At 47.3% G+C, this 18682-nt stretch overlaps 1 protein-coding gene across 2 annotated transcripts; it reads left to right on the forward strand.

The window, feature by feature from the left end:
* The first annotated feature begins 543 nt into the window (after positions 1-543).
* PHC1 (polyhomeotic homolog 1) lies at positions 544-18463 on the forward strand. Of its 2 annotated transcripts, XM_053934591.1 has the most exons (16): positions 544-625; positions 4410-4566; positions 5166-5276; positions 6439-6516; positions 7007-7048; positions 7257-7406; positions 8319-8474; positions 9398-9896; positions 10218-10948; positions 12501-12648; positions 12741-12949; positions 13530-13644; positions 14254-14362; positions 15052-15202; positions 15729-15960; positions 16274-18463. In XM_053934591.1, exons 2-16 carry the CDS (start codon positions 4453-4455, stop codon positions 16426-16428), a joined length of 3000 nt encoding a protein of 999 aa, XP_053790566.1. In that variant the 5' UTR covers positions 544-625; positions 4410-4452; the 3' UTR covers positions 16429-18463. The 2 variants fall into 2 exon arrangements, with proteins under 2 accessions (XP_053790566.1, XP_053790567.1); XM_053934592.1 differs by lacking the exon at positions 7007-7048.
* Positions 18464-18682: the final 219 nt, after the last annotated feature.

Raw genomic sequence — 18682 nt, forward strand, 5'->3', positions numbered from 1 at the left:
CATCAGCACCGTGATGCCTCGGTGCCAGCCCCGCAGGCACAGCAAGCAGCCGCGGGCTCGGGGCAGGGCCGGGCGCTGGTCCCGCCGTTCCCGCCGCCGCCGGACCGCGTCCCGCCGGGCTCCGCTCCCGTCACCCGGGCAACGGGCAAGCGGCGCCCAGGGAAGGCACCACGTGCCCGGAAGCGCCTCGAGGGAGGAAGTGACGGAGCGCCGGGGGAGCCCCAAAGGCCGAGATTAAAAAAAAAAAAAGAAAAAAAAAAGAAAAAAAAAAGGAAAAACCAACAAAACCATCAAAATAAGAAAAAGAAAAAAGGGATTAAAAAAGAGGCATACGGGGAGAGGGGCGGGCGGAGCGGGCACGGGTCCCGCCCCTTCGGGGCCGCCCCGCCAGACCACGGCCCCGCCGGAGCCGCCGCCAGGTCCCGCCCCCGGCCCCGCCCGCCCCGACACCGGAGCTGCCGCCCCGCCCCGCCCGCTCGGCCGGGCCCGGCTGCCCGCGCGCGGGGGGCGTGTCGGGCGCGGCAGCGGCGGCGGTGCGGGGGCTCCGGTGCGGCGGCGGCAGCGCGGGTCCCGCGGGCGGGCGGGGGCGGCGGAGCGGAGCGGAGCAGGACCGCGGCGGCTGCAGGTGAGGCGGGCCCGGGGCGCGGACGACCGCGGCGGGGAGAGTTCCCCGGGGTCGGCGCGGGATGGAAGTTGACAGCGGCGGCGGAGCAGCCATTGTCTGCCCGGCCCGGCCCCGAGCAGCTCCCCCGCGCAGCCCCGCTCCCTCCCCCGGGCAGCCGCCGCCCGGCTTCGGGCATCCTGCGGCGCATCCCGCCTCCCGCCGCGGCGGGGCTGCGGGCACGGCACGGGCGCCCGCACGCCGTGTCGGATGAACTTTGCCGCCGGAGTTGCCGGCGGCCTGGGTGGCTGCCGCCGCGCTGTCCCCTTCCATCCTCCTCTCCTTCCATCCTTCCTTCCCTCCCTCTCTCCCGCCGCCGGCCGGGCGAGGCGCTTGGCGGGGAAAGGCGGGCTGGGCACCGAGGGGTGGGGACCAGGTGGTGCGAAAGTCCTGCAGTGCTAGAGCGTCGTACGCACTGCTGCTTCCAGAGCATCCCAGAGGAGTCATCTTGTCCCGGCAGTTCTACGCCTCTGCTTGTGTGGCTTGGAAACTGTTGTAGAAACATAGTAGCAGCAGCGAATATGCTGTAGTACTGGGTGCTAATTTTGCTCCTCCAAACGTGTGGCGTAAATCTTACGTGTTTCCTAACTTAGTTTCTCAATGATGAAGTGACAAAACCACTAAGGAAAGTTAGAAAATGTCGTGCAGGCAGCAGTCATGTCCCAGGGGAATGGATAGGGTGAGCAAGTAAAACTTTTCAACCTTCTAACTAGTGCTTAGTGATTAGAGAATTGTTTGGCTTGACTTTTGTCTGCCCTTGTGCTTGAGAAAGGTCAGGAACTTTTAGATGGGCCACCTGTGGTGTTCTCGGTGTGTGCTGAGATCAGCAAGTGTGGGTTAGGCTCTGGAGTGGCCCATGCTCTCATGCTTGTACTGCTGCCTGAGCCAGTTTTCTCCCTTCTCCTTCCCGTCCTTTTTGCTGTGTGGTCATTCCTGCCATGGTGCTAAAAAGCTTTTGTATCCTTCTGTGTCTGCCTTTTAGGGGTGCAGTTCTAGCTATTGTTCAAAGGTTAATTTCCAGTAATGGCCACGTTGTTAAGTGTGTGTTGGTTTTCTTTTTTTTTTTGTTCATTTGTATGGAAAATCCATGGTTTAATAATTTTTAGCAGGTTATCCATCTCACGGAGCAGCTAGCTGAGTCAAGTGATGTGATAGCCCAGTGATCACTAGATTTTTGTGAGAGGAAAGTGCTTGGGGATGCAGTTGGAGGAGGGGAGAGTGTGTAATTCTCCTATTTTGTGTGGAAATGGCCTGTGTTTGGATCGGATTACACTAACATGGAGATGCATCCTTAGATGAACTTGCTTGGGAAATGCTGTGCCTTTTCACTTTTGTGTTTGGAAAGAGTTTTGCTGGATAATTCTCCTTTCTGTAATTGACTTAAAATTCTTACAGCCCTTCTCCAAAGCGAGTGTATGCTTCTCTGTCCACGTCTCCAAAAAGCCTTCTGCCTGCAGAGAGACCAACATTTTTCTATGCCTCATGCCAGAGGTGTTTCAGTAAGATTCTGTTTATGCTAGGACCTTGTTTTAATAAGTTCTAGATCAATATGGAGCTCTCAAAAATGCTGGAAATCTTAGGAATTGGTGGTGCTGCTTACTGAGGAAACACAGATTGGTGGAGCAGAATACCAAGGCAGAAGCCTGGCTTCTCCTGGTGAAGATGTTGAGGGCAAGGGTATTTGCTGTAGCTAAGGTGAACATCAGTTACATCCTTTCCTCTCTCGTGGGCACTTGTGGCATCACAAGTAAGGTAATTCATCTCAGTGCTCTGGCAGAAAATAGGGGTTTAGGGTACCTTTTCTGCAGCCACCAAGTTGATCTAATGAGCACCAGAAGCGGGTTGAAGGAGGAGGGTCTGCATTGGGAAGTTGAGGTGGGCAAGGGAACATAAATTGTCTCCTAATAGCATCTGAGCTGCTGGAGAACTTGGTGCAATGTGTGTAGCTTCATGTGCATTTTAACCCCTCTCAAAGTACTTTATTTATCCACCACAGTTTCATTCTTTCAAAAAGTCTGTATTCTCTCCCATCTCAGTGTTTACTTTCAGGCTTCATTTAATTTTTCCTCTCTGGGGAAGATCTTTAAGGCAGTTGCTTCTCCAAGAGCTTTTATATTCTAGGTAGGTTTATTGACAAGCGGTTTCTAGCTGAAATAGGGTTGTGCCTGAAGACAGCAGTGGCCAGTTAGGAGGAGGTGTGTCTCAGTTGAGGAGAAGGTGGCCACTGCTGAAGCAGTGCAGGAAGCCAGTTTTGCATCAGCAGGGAGATGCCTGGGCAGAGGTGAAGAGGTATTTGGAAGACCAGACTGGAGCAGCAGCACTCTGCTTGCTGGTTAAAGAATTTTCCAGGTTTTTAGGAGCAGGTTTGAAGCAGCAGTTCCCAGATTTAGCCACCCTTCCTCTGCAGTTAATGCTGTTGTCCTACTTTAAAGTCATCTGCTGCCCTTAGCACCATTTCAGAGTTTAAAAAGTTGTCTGGCTGAGAGTATTGTTGCACCTCCTTTTCTGCTGCACAGGTCTGTTTGCTTATACACCAGGAAAATGTTTGGTGAAGGTTGTGAAGTTCAGAATCTCTGGATTTAAAAAGGGGTAGATGAAGGGGCTGTGTTGGTGCTCTGGCTCCTGGAAGCTCATTTACATGGGTCTCATTTAGAGGTCTCAGATACACTACAGAGGAACCAGCTGGTACTTTGGAAACAAATAGGCTGTCTCGGTGATAATAAGACTTACCAGAAATATTTTTTTTTTAAATCTTGCATGAATTTTTAACCTTCTAAAAAGTCAGGTTGAATTTCTTTTTTTCTAGTGGAATTCTGTTGTATTATCACTTTTTCTCCCTTTTCTGATTCTAGCCCCTCCTGCTGCTACTCCCTGTGTAGCTCATGTTTCTTGCTGCAGGAAACTCCCTGATCATCTCAATGTGCTACTCTTCTGCTAAGCACTCTCTTCAGTCTCACTTCTCTTCCTCTTAGCTGATGAAAGCCTTCTTCAGTCCTTTTTCAGTCCTGCAATTCACTGCAACTCATCTTTCTGCTGCTGGAAGATCTCCCTGGTTCTGCATGACCTCTTCAGCAGCTTTTTCTCACAAGCGTTGCCAGTGAACACTTCATCCATTCTCTTTCTGACTTTGTTCCTCCTGAAAGTAACTTGCCACCACAGATACCAGCTTCTAATATAGTATTCAAGTTAAGATCTGTTGGGAGCAACAAGTAGCTGGAAAGTTTGTGTGATCAGAAGAAGAAAGAGTCGAGGGCTGTGGGCTAAGCTGGGAGAAAGAGGGACTGAGTTGGTATCAGTAGGGCATTGGAGCTGAGGGACTGGAGGCAGAGAGGATCAGAAATTGCCAAACTGCATTGGAGGATGGAAGCACAGTGCAATTTGCCTCAGTTTATTAGTTTCTATTGAAAGGAGAGGTGGTCAGGTCTGTAACCAGAATTGTTTTAATGAGCTGCAGCTGCTTCTTCACTTCACTATGTTTTTAAGAGTTCAGGATACTGTAGCTTGCAACTATAGCATGGCAATAAAAGAATATGCACATTACATTTCTGATGGTGGTAATAAAAGATTTAAACTGTGAGTAAGATTTCTGGGTGATTTTAGAATCTCAGCTTCCCCGGTCCTTGCGGTGTAGCAAAGCTGTGCAGGGAGACTGATATTGAGATATTCTAGTACAAAAGCTGTGTAATGTAGTGAAGTACAGTTTGGTTCATTTTGCAGCCTGACTTAGTTTCCAGTTCTTTCAATGTAGATCTGGAGTCCATCTCAGCCTGAGCTCGTGGGATCCTGTCGCCATGGAGACTGAAAGTGAGCAGAACTCCAACTCCACCAGCGGGAGCTCCAGTTCTGGAGGAAGCACCCGACCTCAGATCTCGCAGATGTCTCTCTATGAGCGACAGGCAGTACAGGTGAGACATGGGTGTGCTTTGGGATGGCAGGCCATCACTGGAAGGTGGTGGTGAGCCCTTTTGTGTTCCTCTGCATTGTTGTGTGTCAAGGTGGGACCATGCTTAGAGGACTGTCATCCTTTCAGATTTAGAAATTCTTATGTTAGGCCTGATGTTTAGTTCTTGTAGTCTGAGGCTTCGTGTTTTATAGGTTACCCCTTCAGTGTCCAGCTTCCTAGATATAATCTGTACTGTGATCCAATAGATTGGTTTTAGCCTGCTGTTCTAGAGCAAATCAGTTTGCCATCCCAGTTCCTCTATGCCTTCCATGCACATACTACACAGGAACACTTGTCTGCCTGTGTGAGCATGCACATCCCCAGCTTCCTGAAGTTTATTAAAGTCTTGCAAGTGTGATTCCCACTGTCCTGGAATACACCTGTGATTCAGTGTGTCATCAAATTTGTAATTGTATTATGGATTTGGATGTGCTAATCTGGTGCCTGCTTTTTCATGTGCTCTAGGGATGTTCTCATGGCTTACTTATTTCATCATTGCTCTCTTCAATCACATTTCAACGGCATGCAATTTTTGACAATTGAGTTTTCTTCTTTATCTAGGCCCTGCAGGCACTCCAGAGACAGCCCAATGCAGCCCAGTACTTCCATCAGTTTATGCTCCAGCAGCAGTTCAATAGTGCCCAACTTCACAGCCTGGCTGCTGTCCAGCAGGTGAGTTGCCAAGAGGCAGAAGGAGAGAAGTTGGATCATTCTCTGGGGAAGATCCAGAGGTTCTGTTTTTATACAGTGTCTTGTGCACCAAGTCATCCTGATCCCTGATGAGACAATGCTTAGAGTTAATACAAACAGCCAGTCAACTGGAAGCCTGAAGCAAAGATTAATTTGGGTTTTTGGGTACAGAGCAGAAGATAAAATTGGGCATCACCATCAAGGAACTTGCACTTGAGAGGCCTATTAGTACCCCCTACACCTTCTTTAAATAAAAGATGTGTGGTTAAATCAGCACTGAATGCAGTAGTACTTAAAAACTGCATTAAAAGGAACAGTGGGTTGTTGCTTCTCTGAGAATAAACATTTGTGTTTGCATGAAATTTCAGGCAGCATCCTCTGAAATGTCTGTCTTGGAACTTCGTAGCCATGTTTTCTTTGCCAGCAGGAGGGTAAACCTGTCCAGCCAGGAAGCTGTCTCTAATTGAGACATATACAGATCAATATAAATCAATGTATTTTATGATGTATAATTGTTGAGTGACTTTTTTTCTTTATCAACTTTGCTCACCTACTAGACTTATCAGTTCAAAATGGATTATGTGTGACATGAATACATTCTGTTTGTGTAACAATGCCTCGGTAGCTGTACTCCTTGGCAGTTAGTCCAGCATGTCGTTGTTCTCAAAATCCCTGACTGCGGTCTTGTAGTATAGAAGAAACAGAATCTTCTCATCAGTTTTGCACAAATCTTAGTTACAAAACGAACTAAACTCATGCAGGGGAATTCCCCTGGCATCAGAGAGGGAGAAATAATTCTATCAATATTTATGTTCTTCCACAAACCATATGCTCTCTAATCTGAATTTTGTTACTTGGAGTGCTATCATTGCATTGCTGCTAAACTGCCTAATTAACCCAACAAATTGCTAATATTGTGGGGAATGCCTGGGTGTTAACAGTGGATTCCAGCATCGGGCTGAGGGTTGGGTTGCAGTGTGTAGTATGATAAGCTGGGCAAGAGTAGTGCATGTACCCATGGGTGGAAGGACTGGAGGTCATTTACTCCGAGGGTAAGGGGCTAGGTGTTCTGACAGAGCCAAAAAATTGGGCTGGATTGAAAAATTTGTTCAGGCACTCATTCTTCTGCCAATCTCTTCTGCAGGCTACAATTGCAGCCAGTAGACAGGCCAGCTCCCCCAACACTAGCACCTCACAACAGACCACCACCACCCAGGCTTCTGTAAGTAAAACTGCTACCTCACATACATATCAAAGCCTCCCTCCCCCTCCCCACTTTGTTCTGTCTCCTCCTTGTGTTTTAGGATGCACACAGCTTCTAAGAATCCTGGGAATCAACAAGATGCAGACAGCTTTGAGGATTTGGGGTGCTCTCATTATTGGTGGTACTTGAGGAAACCAGATAAGGTTTTTGGGTGGGAGAGGCCTCATAGGTGGAAAGGTAGACATGGATCTCTGTTTGCTGAGGCTTTGGGGATACATTGTCATGGATTAGAAAAGGATCAGGAGCTGTAAGAAGGAGTTGTGAGCAGCTTTTGTCTTAGGCAGACAGGAGTTTGTTGAATGAGAGGATGTTTGGTTTTGTAGTGAGTGTTGAGGAGCTTGGATTTGCTCAGAGAGTAGATGAATTGGTAGAGAAGGTTTTGTGGGTTTTTTACCTTTACTTGGGAGGCTGGAGAAAATGATGTATTTTTTTGGATCTCTTATTGCAGTTGCATGCTAACAGTGATTCTCAAGCTCAGCATACAAATGAGGTCAGTATCCAGGGCTCTGGCTAATATAGATTGTGTAGCCTGTAGGACAAGCCCTCTAAGACAAGAACTTTCTTCTTCTTGGTCCCCTGTGGGATACAGGAAAAAAATGTAAAATGTCTGTTCTGACTGTACCCCACTAAGTGTATTTGTACTTATTTCTTGGCCTCCATCTCTTCATATGTGATTTGAAGCTTTTTTCTCTCCTAAGATCAACCTTGCCACCACCTCAGCTGCTCAGCTGATCAGTCGGTCCCAGAGCGTGAGCTCCCCGAGTGCCACAACGCTGACGCAGTCTGTGCTCCTCGGGAACACCACCTCACCGCCTCTCAACCAGTCACAGGCACAGATGTACCTTCGGGTAAGAGATGTGCATCAAATCGTGTCCTGACCATGAGCCCCACTTAGCAGCCACTGCAGAGTTTCACTGCTTGGGATTACCAACACCTGCAGACTAACCTAGCTTTAAGGATGTTGCAGTATATTTTAAAATTGCATGGGGAAGGTCTCCTCCCTGAAACCACAAGTTTGATTTTGGGCTCAGCCTTCAAGAATGTTAACAGCTCTGTGTGTCTCTGCTCTGCATAGATGTTAAAGGTTCCATAGCATTTCTCACTAGAGTGTAAATGTGAAATACATGTCCTAGACTTGAATGTAGCTCACAGAAATAAAGCTACTCTTCTGGTTCAATGCTGGAGCAGATGCATGGTAAATTACTCTTCTACTGCTTGCTGAGATCAGGGATGTAAGTCAGAATTCAAGTAAGCCTAGACAAATAAATCAATGTGAACAAATGTCATCCTTTTAATTGCTTTGCAGTGCTGCTAGGTAGAAAGCATTAGGCTTCTCCATGGAGTCAAGTCTGAGGTTTGGGTTTTATTTGCAATGTTTTATTGCAAAATATTTTCTGTTTTCCAGTTGACTTCAGATACAGATTGTAATCCCTTCTTTTCAAGCAGCACTAATCTTGGATGTATGTTTTTTATCACAGTTGTTCATCCAGTTCTAGATACACAGCCTTGGGCAGTCTGTGGGAGTTAGCCCAGGCCTATGTTAGATAGAAGAGTGCTTGTTTCCATAAGGAAACTGTTCGCAGTTTCCTGCTTTGGAGGATTATGTTCAGTGTTATAGTGCAGGGAGGGTTGGTGGTTTTGCAGTGTGTGACATTGTAGCCTAATGTTCCTTTATGATCTGTTTGCCTGTGTTTTTTTTTGTCTTCCTTTCTCTCTTGTACCTCTGTTCCTTTCATTCCCCATCACCTGATCCTCAACAGCCGCAGCTGGGGAACCTGTTGCAGGTGAACCGGACCTTGGGCCGCAATGTGCCTCTCGCCTCCCAGCTCATCCTGATGCCCAATGGGGCTGTGGCTGCTGTCCAGCAGGAGGTACCACCCACTCAGTCTCCTGGGGTCCACGCAGACACAGACCAGGTCAGTGACCCTTTCCCCTGCTTCTGCCACACCACACTCTGGTCTTTGTCTCAAGCTGTCCCTGTATAACAGATCAGAGCTATTTTATCCCCAACCCTTGTCCTTGTGCAGGCAGGAGATTTTGCTACCATGTTTTCATGTTTGTTTTCTGCCTCCAGAGGTGAAATTAATTTCTTGTTAAAATTTCTGAGGTGAGCACAGGCTAGATCAATCCCATCTTCACAGTTTCTTGGTTGTTCTTGTATGAAAAGAACTCTTGAGTTCTATGTACAGTTTTCAGTCACACTGCAATTAAGAGTCTTTGCCAGAGGTAGTATTCCTTCATCCAGTTGGTTCATTGTTGTAAAGATGCCAAATAATTGTCTGAAGCAATTTTTTTGAAGAAAAGTCATCTGTGATCAAATTTTGGCGATAACGTGGCATTTGGAGCGGAAGTAAATACAGAGGATGACACAAAAATCCAGAGTGAAGTTGGAAAGGGTGTGGGCCACAAGTAGATCTGTGGGCCTGGGGCAGGCAGGTGGCACAAAAATTGAAAATTAATGACTGGTCTTTAAAGGGGTAACTCAGTGCTTCTAGAGCCTTGCTGAGCTGGGTCCTACCAATGCCAGGGTATGGCAGGCAGGTCTGAAGTCTGTCCCACGCCTTGGAGAAAGATTGTGTCCCCAGATCCTGTTCACAAAGTGCCACGAGATCTTTAATTTCCATCAGAGATTGGGCAGGAGAGAGTTCAGGACAATGTGCTTCCTGGGGAGGGCTGTGCTGAGCTCTGCCCAGCAGTGTTAGCAGCTCCTCACATGAGACCCGAGGCATCATCTCAGCCTGCATCCCAGCAGAGTGTGTTGCTTATGTCTGCTCTGTCACACTCCTGGCAAGTGCCGTGTATAAAGCGCATGGATTCTGTTTGGTGTGTGTGTCTCTAGGTGCAGAACTTGGCTGTGAGGAGCCAGCAGACCTCTGCCACTAACGCCCAGCTCCAAGGCTCTGCTCAGAAGACAGCCCTGCCAGGAAGCTCCCAGGCTTCGGGCCTACCGCAGGCCACCAGCACGGGCCAGACCATGGCAGTGGCCCAGGCCTCCTCCAGCGGGGCAGGCCAGTCCCTCAACCTGAGCCAGGGAGCAGCAGGCAGCAATGGTGTCTCCGGGGGTGTGGTGGCCAGTGGTGGGAGCCAGCCCTCAATGGGACTGAGCCAGGGCTCCTCAGCAGGTGCCGCTGGCAGTTGCCAGAGGAAAGGCACCGGGGTGGTTCAGCCGTTACCGGTGGCGGCTGCCCAGGCTGTGACTGTCAGCCAGGGGAGCCAGACAGAGACGGAGAATGCAGCTGCAAAGAAGGGTGACACAGACAGTGGTGGACAGCAAACAGTGGGCATGAACCTCACCAGGACCGCTACACCAGCACCCAGCCAGACGCTCATCAGCTCAGGTAAAAACTCATCTGTTTTTTTCTCTTCAAAATTATTGGGCCTTCACAAGAATGACATTTGGAAGCCTGGTGATAAAAGGTTTTCCAACACATCTCCCAACTTCTGTCCTCCCAGAGAATTGTTTCGAGGGGTTATCCCTTTCTATTAGCACAGGAAGTTGATTTAATCCCTCATGTCCTCTGCAAGTAAGCTGTCAGTCATTTTGGAATCTAATGCCTCAAACCAGTGCAGTGGATGGTGCACTATTTTTTTTTTGTTGTTCCCAGCTGCATTGTTGCTAACTTTTGTGCTCTGTTTCTTCCTGCTCTGTTTTTGTATAGCAACATATACACAGATCCAGCCACACTCGCTGATCCAACAGCAGCAGCAGATCCATCTGCAGAAGCAGGTGGTGATCCAGCAGCAGATAGCCATTCATCACCAGCAGCAGTTCCAGCACCGCCAGTCCCAGCTCCTTCACACAGCCACCCATCTCCAACTGGCTCAACAGCAGCAACAGCAGCAAGCCCAGCCTCCGCAGCAGCAGGCTCCCTCTCAAAACCAGCAGCAGGCACAGACCCTTGTGGTGCAACCTATGTTGCAGTCCCAGCCACAGCATTTACAGCTCCAGCAGGACAGTCCGTGCCAGGCAGCCACCAAGTCACCTGTTCCTATCCAGTCAAAATCTCTGGTCACCCCCATCAAACCCCCTCAGCTTGGGCCTGCCAAAATGTCAGCAGCACAGCAGCCTCCACCACACATCCCAGTGCAGGTAGTGGGCACTCGGCAGCAGAGCGCAGGCCAAGCCCAGGCACTGGGCTTGGCTCAGATTGCTGCAGCAGTGCCGACATCCCGGGGAATGCCAGCTGTAGTCCAGCCTGTTTCCCAAACTCATGCTGCTTCCCCATCATCATCTTCAGCTCCGGCATCCTCACAGGAAGCTCCCCCTCTCACCACTGGGGTGAATTTGGCACAAGTTCAAGGCACAGCCCACATGGTGAAGAGCCCAGCTTCCTCTCCAGTTGTGGCTCAGATGCCAGCAGCATTCTACATGCAGTCTGTCCAGTTGCCAGTAAGTGATACCATTGAGAAGGAGAATAGCATATGGATTCTCTTTGTTCATTCCTAGGACACCAAGCGCAGTCCAGGCCCAGGTCAGTGGGATGGGATGGGTAAGGGGTTTGGGGAAAGGGATGTGGAGACTTTTTTACCCTCAAAAACACTAATTCCAATCCAACCCCTGGGGTTACTGACTACAAGTGTTTCTCTTCCACATTATCATTCAAAGGCTTGCATGAAGTTAATAGGTGAGACTCAGAGCCTGCCCCAGATGGGGTGGGTGTCCACATCACATATTGAGTATCCCATTTAACAATGGGGTTTGGTTGACCTTGGTTGCCTGCTGGATGACCACCAAGTTGTTGCTCCATCACTCTCCCTTCACAACATGACAGGGGGAGAAAAATACAGTGAAAAGCTTGTGGATTGAGATAAGGATGTGGAGATCACTTTCCAATGACCATCATGGGTAAAACAAAATCAGTTTGTGGAAACTATTTATTTTACTGCCAATTTAGTGTAGGATAATTGGAAATAAGAACAAATGCAAAAAACACCTCCCCCTTCTTCACAGGATCAGCTTCACTCCTGACTCTTCTACCTTCTCTCCCTGAATGGTTCAGGAGGACAAGAAATGGGATCTGTGGTCAGCTCATAAGGTTTTGTCTCTCCCTCATGCTTTTCCCTTGCTTTAGCATGGGGGTATCCTTCCCATGGAATACAGTCCTTCACAAAGGATACAGTCCTTCATAAAGTCCTTCTCCAGTGTGAGACTTTCCCACAGGCTGTAGGTTTTCATTAACTGTTCCAGTGTGGATGGATATTTCTGGGTTACAGATCCCTTGGTGTGTAGTACCAGCCACTGACCTAGGCCTCTAGGTCCACGCTGTTGTGAATTGTCCAGCTAGGGCCCACCTAAATCCCTGAGACAACAGCACTTAGCCAGCTCGGATCATGGAATCATAAATAATTTGAGTTAAAAAGAATCTTAAAGATCATATAATTCCAACACCTTTCAGTAGACTAGGTTGCTCCATCCAACCTTGCCTTGAGCACCTCCTTAGCCATTTGCTGAGACTCTTTCTAATCTCTTGTCTGCTTCTTCAGGAAGGTGTTGCAGGATTTGTCTTGATTTTAGAGCAGGGAGTCAGTTCTGCTCCTGGTGAATGTGTGTCCCCTACTCTTTCGACTCTTCATTGAAACCGATCTGATTTATCCAAAAAACCTGTTTGGAAACTGCTAAGTGAATGTCATTCCATTTCTTCATGCAATAATCCTTTGAGGTTCACACAGTGTCTTGGTCTTATACCAGTGTATCAGCATGACTTGGGACATTAGGTCCTAGTCTGGCATGGTAGTGAGTCTCCTCAAGCTTTGTTCCTTGCTAGCAAATGCTCCCAAGTAGAGGTATGTACTGAGGGAGCTAGAGGCTGGAAATCAAGTGTGATGGAGCAGGATGCTTTTTTTTTTTTCTTTTTTTGTTTTGTTTTGTTTTGTTTTGATCTGGCTTGTTCTTTGCTTTGGAGCTTTTCTATCTGCTTACATGTTCCTCTTTATTCTTACAGGGCAAATCTCAGACCTTGGCAGTAAAGCGCAAGGCAGAGTCAGAGGAGGAGAAGGAGGAGCCAGCCAGTGTCACCGCACTCCTGCCTGCCAGGTCCTCTCCCGTAACAGACAGCCCCAAAAACATGGAGGAGAAGAGTGGCCTTGGAGGTGAGGTACAAAGGAGAGCTTTGCCTGTGCGTGCTAATGATCTGAAGTTGGTAGAGCAAAGTTAGCTCACTCCTGTGCTGTTAACTTTCCAGATAATTCTGATACTGCTGCCATTGCAACCCCAAATGCCACATCAAGTGAAGGAGTCTCGGCCACCCCCACCTCTGCTTCCACCCCAAACCTGGCATTAGTGTCTCGTCAGATGGGAGACTCCAAACCTCCTCAAGCCATCGTCAAACCCCAGATCCTCACACACATCATTGAAGGCTTTGTCATCCAGGAGGGAGCAGAGCCCTTTCCAGTAGGGATTTTTTTGTTGTGGGGGAAGGAGGTGTAGCACTTTCTTGGGAGGGTGGTGGGCTTCCATTTTGCATAGGAATATCTTTCCCCATATTCCAATTCAGCTTTTTTAGCCTGAGACACAGACAGTAAAGAGGAAGGGAAGGGAGGGAGGTGTCATGAATGAAGCAAGGCATCAAGAGGTGTCATTAAAGAGAAGAGGTTTGAAGGAGTAAAACAACTGTTGCAGCAACTGCTTACTCAGTTGTCACTAAAACAATAATTAATGCAGGAATTGTAGGGAGGCTCTCCTCTCTGTGAGGGAAAGATGTATTTTGAACAAGTGAAGTTGAAGTAAAGAAGGGGAAATGGAGTTACATGGAATTGGACATTATTCAAGGTAGATAGTGCTTGGGGATCTTTAAATGAACAACCAAGCCTGTGAGTCAGGAAGCAGTAATGACTTTTTTCAGTATCTCTCCTTCCCTATTAGGCAGAGAAATTCTTCTTAGTTAAATTCTGAGCTGCACATACCTTGGCAGAGGGTGGTGGACACAGGGAATCCTTTACTGGTGGGTCCAACTCATTCTCTCCTTATTCAGGTGGGTTGTTCTCAGCTGCTGAAAGAATCTGAGAAACCACTGCAGGGAGAGGCTCCTTCTGGTCAGCATGAAAACATATCCAGCAATTCTCTGGGAGAGGATAGTGCTTCCATGGGTGAGTTTCAAGACCATGAGGACTAGCTAGAGTTACTGAAAGTCTCTGCTCTATATTACCAGCTTAATGCATTATGGACTTGTAGCTCTTCCTGCCAGCTCTTTAAAGACTTGATCTATGGAACTAGGATCTTGCTTTTTTTGAGTGCCAGAAGACTGACAATGCTTTTTTTGTTGTAAATATGATCTAACACATCCTGTGTCAGCAGTAAGCAGGAGATTCTGAACTGTACCTGTCTTTAATGACTGTAGGCTGTGAAGGATGTGGACAGAGCAGAGTGATGGAGATTTCCGCCACAGCCTTGTAGGATGTGAGGAATACACTATTTTTTGTTTGTTCCATGAAGTAGTTGACCAGGAGAAAAGAACTGCTCTGTTCGATATGCTGGGGTCCTAATTAGCTGAGCTTGTGCTTCTTTTTTCCCAGTTGCTTCCCCAAGCTAACTACTTACTAGATTCAGTAGAAAATAGTGCTTGGAAGCTTGGCATAGTGCTTGGAATTGAGCAGCTCTGACTGCTCAGAAGAAGAGCAGTGGAATGGGGAATCAATGGGTGTGTGATGTGCTTCAGTTCAGATCACCAACTGGTGTGTGTCTCCGTATCTCACTAGAGCTTGACAAGAAGGCAGACTTGTTGAAGTGTGAATATTGTGGGAAGTATGCCCCAGCAAGCCAGTTCCGTGGCTCCAAGAGGTTTTGTTCCATGACCTGTGCTAAAAGGTAATAACAGCAAGATGTAATATTCCTTATCCCTGACTACACGTTTGCTGGAACTGGATGAGCATCAGTCATCCAGTGCCCCTTCTCCAAGTAGTGTACCACCTTTCAGTACATCTGATCCTCTCTCTGTGGCATGTACTGGCCACAGAGATCCTTTACCACTCTAAATGATTTGCAAATGCTTCTAGGTCTGGAAAGGTGGATGTGATGCTGACTATAAATAGGATTTCTGGCTTGCTCAGAAAATGAACTGGGAAGGGGGAAATTCTGGGGCTATAAAGAACCTCTCTTCAGAGAAATGTACATTTGACTGACTAAATAAATGCATACTGGTAGTGGTCTCATGCATTGGTACTAGACAAAGACACAAGGGAGCATTGGGGAAAAAACTGGAGAGAAGTTAGACTAGTCATTGCTGCCTCCTGTTGATAGCAGAGTGCTTGTTATGGGTCTTTTTTCCCTTAGGGGAATGACTTAATTGACCCTTCAGATGTTAGATCAAGAATCTGGTGTCCAAATATTGCTTGTGTCAGAAGTCTGGACTGGTTCCTTCCAAGGGGAAGTCTTAGAAGGAGGAGGAACAGAACTTGATGGTAAAGAGGAGTCTTATCCCCATCTAGAGCAAGGAGCAGTAGTAGGTTTAGATAGTTGCTGCTTTCTAACTGCTGCTCTGTTTCTGCTTACTTGAGGTACAATGTCAGCTGCAGTCATCAGTTCCGGCTGCAGAGAAAGAAGATGAAGGAATTCCAGGAAGCCAACTACGCCCGTGTGCGCCAACGGGGACCACGGCGCAGCAGCTCCGAAATTGCTCGAACAAAGATCCAGGGCAAGCGCCACAGGGTAAGGACACACACCTGTCAAGGCAGGTCTGTGTAGGGTTTGTTCCTTCTGGCTGTACCTCTTTGTCACAGTGGATGCAGTCGTGCAGGATGTGCCGTGGGCATGCTGACACATTTGTTACACAAGGCACAGGGAGCTGTTCTAATCCCTCATGGACTGCAGGAAGTGTATTCACATTTGTACTTGTACTGTGCACTCTGTTTTCGCTCCCGTGTGCATCTTGAAGGTCTCAGTGAGTGAGACCAGCTGACAGCCTTGGCAGAAACCTATCCACTTTTCCCATTTGATTAGCAATCTTCCACATTAATGATTTGAATTGGGCTATAGATGAATTGAATGAGCCTCAGTTCTGATGCGAGGGAGCTCTTGTGTCAGCTGCCCCTGGACCAACAGCCTGAGACAGTTATTCCAGACTGTTGGGACAACTTCTGCTGCTCCTAAATGTCTTGTTTTGCAGCTTGTAATTGTGAATTTCTTACAAAACCCCTTTTTTATTTTATTTTCTTTCTTTCCTGTGGGCTTGTAGGGCCAGGAAGACTCGAGTCGAGGCTCTGATAACTCCAGCTATGATGAAGCTTTGTCCCCTACATCTCCAGGACCCCTGTCAGTAAGGGCCAATCATGGAGAGAGAGACCTGGCAAACTCTAATATGGCCCCCCCTACCCCAGATCTACATGGCATCAACCCAGTCTTCCTGTCCAGCAATCCTAGTCGTTGGAGTGTGGAGGAAGTGTGCGAGTTCATTGCATCATTGCAAGGTGAAGTCAGGATCATCTGCATTCCTGTGATCCAGTAGCATGGGGAGATTGGGCTCTCTTTCTGGAAAGAAAATGGTCTCAGTGGTGCCTACTGCTTTTGAACATGTTTCTGAATTGGAGTAGATCATAGAGATGGATTATCAAGATTTATTTCTCAAGTAGCCTGTGTGCTCAAGGAGACTGTGGACTAGAGTAGGGAAAGGGGTTGGTTAGATTCCTAGCTTGCTTTTCTGTACCTGCCAGAGATGCAGGAGGAATGAGGGGAGTGCCCAATGCACGTGTTTCTCACTACTTTTTTTTGTTTGCTTCACAGGGTGTCAAGAAATTGCTGAGGAATTTCGGTCACAGGAAATTGATGGTCAGGCCCTGTTGCTTCTGAAGGAGGAACATCTCATGAGTGCCATGAACATCAAGCTGGGACCAGCTCTCAAGATCTGTGCCAAGATCAATGTCCTCAAGGAGACCTAAGAACTCTGAAGCCAGAAGTCTCACTTTTGCTCTGACCTCAGGGCAGCTGCCAGTTTTGGAGTGTCCTGCTGGGGCAGGAAAGAATGGGACAGTCCCCTGTGGTCTTGCATTCAAGAAGAATGAGAAGGAATTTAACTGATTGAAACTGTCATGCACAAGCCCATCTCTTGGTCTCTTAATGGTGCTACAAGGTTGAGGAAAACTGCCACCTGGGGCCTTTAAACAACTTTCCTTGTTCCTGATTTTGAATATGCCTCCCCTGTATACACCACATTAAGATGTTAAGGGGATCTCTTTCTGTCTTAAGACTTCTGAAAGGGAACTGCCCTCAACCCTTTCTGCCACAGCAGGTCTGGTAGATCTTAGCTTTGAATATCATTGCCAGAACTTGAGGCATAGGAAGAGCTGGCCCCACATGCACATTGGGAGCACCTGTGCTTGGGGCTTTTGTGAAGGGGAACTAACAAATTGCAATTGACAGAGGTGACAAACAAGAATTTGAGCAAAAGGGGCTCCTGCTTTTCCACTTTTAAAAATACCTAGGCTGCTCATGAACTGGGTTTAATAGCCATTCCAGCATGCATACCAAACTTGAAGGCCTGTGGCAATAGGAGCTGTCTTGTCTTCGCTCTGCATGTCTACAGGAGACAGTAAAGCTAAAGTGTTGTGGCAGCTATTTACTCCAGGTGCTCCTCTCAGAACCAGTCAGAGGATTTTTCCTGAGTACTTATGACAAAGTGATGGGAAACTCAAAGGGGAGGGGATTGTTTTACATTAGGGAACCTTGCAGCACGAGGTTTGTCTTCCCATTTTGTTAGAGCATAATTTACAGATCCAAAGCAGTCTCCAGAAGCACCAAGGCTCTTTGTGAAATGGGCTGGGGTTTTGTTTTGTGTGTTTTCTTACCAGTTTGTATTCTTTCCTTTTCGTGTCTGTCTTTGTTATCCTCAGGAGAGCTTACAGGACAAAATTTAGGCTGACAGGATTGTACTGCTTGCCTCAGGCATTTTTTTTTTGTTTAGGTTTTTTTTTTTTTTTTTTGGTGTTGTAAAACAAGTATTTCTCAGTTACAAGAAACCAAACACACACCCTACAATAACTGAATACTAGTCTTTTAATATGGCTTCTCATTCCTAAAGGGTAGAGTTTATGTTACAGGCTGATTTTCTCCTACTCAGCCCTCCAGGTTTGCTTAGGGGTTCTTTGGTTGTTTTATTTTTTTAAGGACCAAATATGGTATTCTGCTGTTTTGTAGCCAAATTGCCAAAGGTGAAAACCTGGGCAGTTATTCTCTTCCACAAGCACCTCTGCTTCAAACAGGCAAAACACCTGAAGGCATTACACAAACTGTGAAGAAGTAAGTGCTCTCTAGAGCCAAATACCTGAAAGCAAGATGGTGTTATGAACCATGTATCTCAGCTTTTCTGTTTTCAGAAGTTTCACATGAATATTTGAGTGAAACATAAGACTGTGCTCTGTGTTAAGCACTGTTGCAGGAAAGCTGTAGTGGCATGGGAGAAAGCCTAATAGCATAGGTAGGAAAACATTAGAGATCTTTAAAATGGGCTCTTTATTGACCCATGTTAGAAAAAGAGGAAGGAAAGTGCTTAGTAGATGGATAAAATGTGGCAGTAGCTTCCTAGTCTTAACTGTGCTGCTGAATCTCACTTTTGTGACATCCTTTTTCATGTGAGAAGACTTCTGAGGCTTTGTGAATGTAAATAGGCCCAAAGGAAGCTGCCCATGCTTGCTTGCACCCTGCTACATGGTTTGGTCTGATGTAAGCTGGGGACAGGGGAGGGGAAGGTTAGAATCAGCAGTGAGCAGAGGAAGGCTGCCCTTAAACCATTTTATCCTTAGCAGGCTGGGTGTGGTACAACTCCTGCTTAGTTTGACCCTTGGCAGGGTAGGCAGGCAGGTAGCCTGACGCTGTTACCAGCTACTCCTGAGGACTGGATTTTATTTCAGTCAAATGGGAAGGCTTCACTTCTTCATTTCATGTTCAGTGTTCTTAATAAAAAAATGCTTGATCAGGCTTTGCAGGTCTGGCTGCTTCTTAACCCCTGAGTGTTTGGAAAGTACAAACCTCATCACTAAGTTATTTCTGCAGAAAAATACAGAGCATAATTCATCCATCCATCACTACCTGAGCCTCCAAAGTTTCGGTTTTGAAAGATGTGGATAGCCTTCGCTTGTAGGAGTGAAACAAGGCGGCAGCAAAAACCATGAGCTAACAAGAACACATTCATCACTG

Source organism: Vidua chalybeata, chromosome 2 (genome assembly GCF_026979565.1).
Source record: "Vidua chalybeata isolate OUT-0048 chromosome 2, bVidCha1 merged haplotype, whole genome shotgun sequence".
Classification (NCBI taxonomy): Eukaryota; Metazoa; Chordata; class Aves; order Passeriformes; family Viduidae; genus Vidua; species Vidua chalybeata.

What these genes read in the sequence shown, in the direction of transcription:
- PHC1 (XM_053934591.1), top strand. Translation starts at nt 4,453, where the DNA reads ATGGAGACTGAAAGTGAGCAGAACTCCAACTCCACCAGCGGGAGCTCC. An exon ending in ATGAGCGACAGGCAGTACAG is followed by an intron (nt 4,567 to 5,165) that starts GTGAGACATGGG and finishes TTCTTTATCTAG; the next exon opens with GCCCTGCAGGCACTCCAGAG. An exon ending in GGAGAAGAGTGGCCTTGGAG is followed by an intron (nt 12,649 to 12,740) that starts GTGAGGTACAAA and finishes TTAACTTTCCAG; the next exon opens with ATAATTCTGATACTGCTGCC.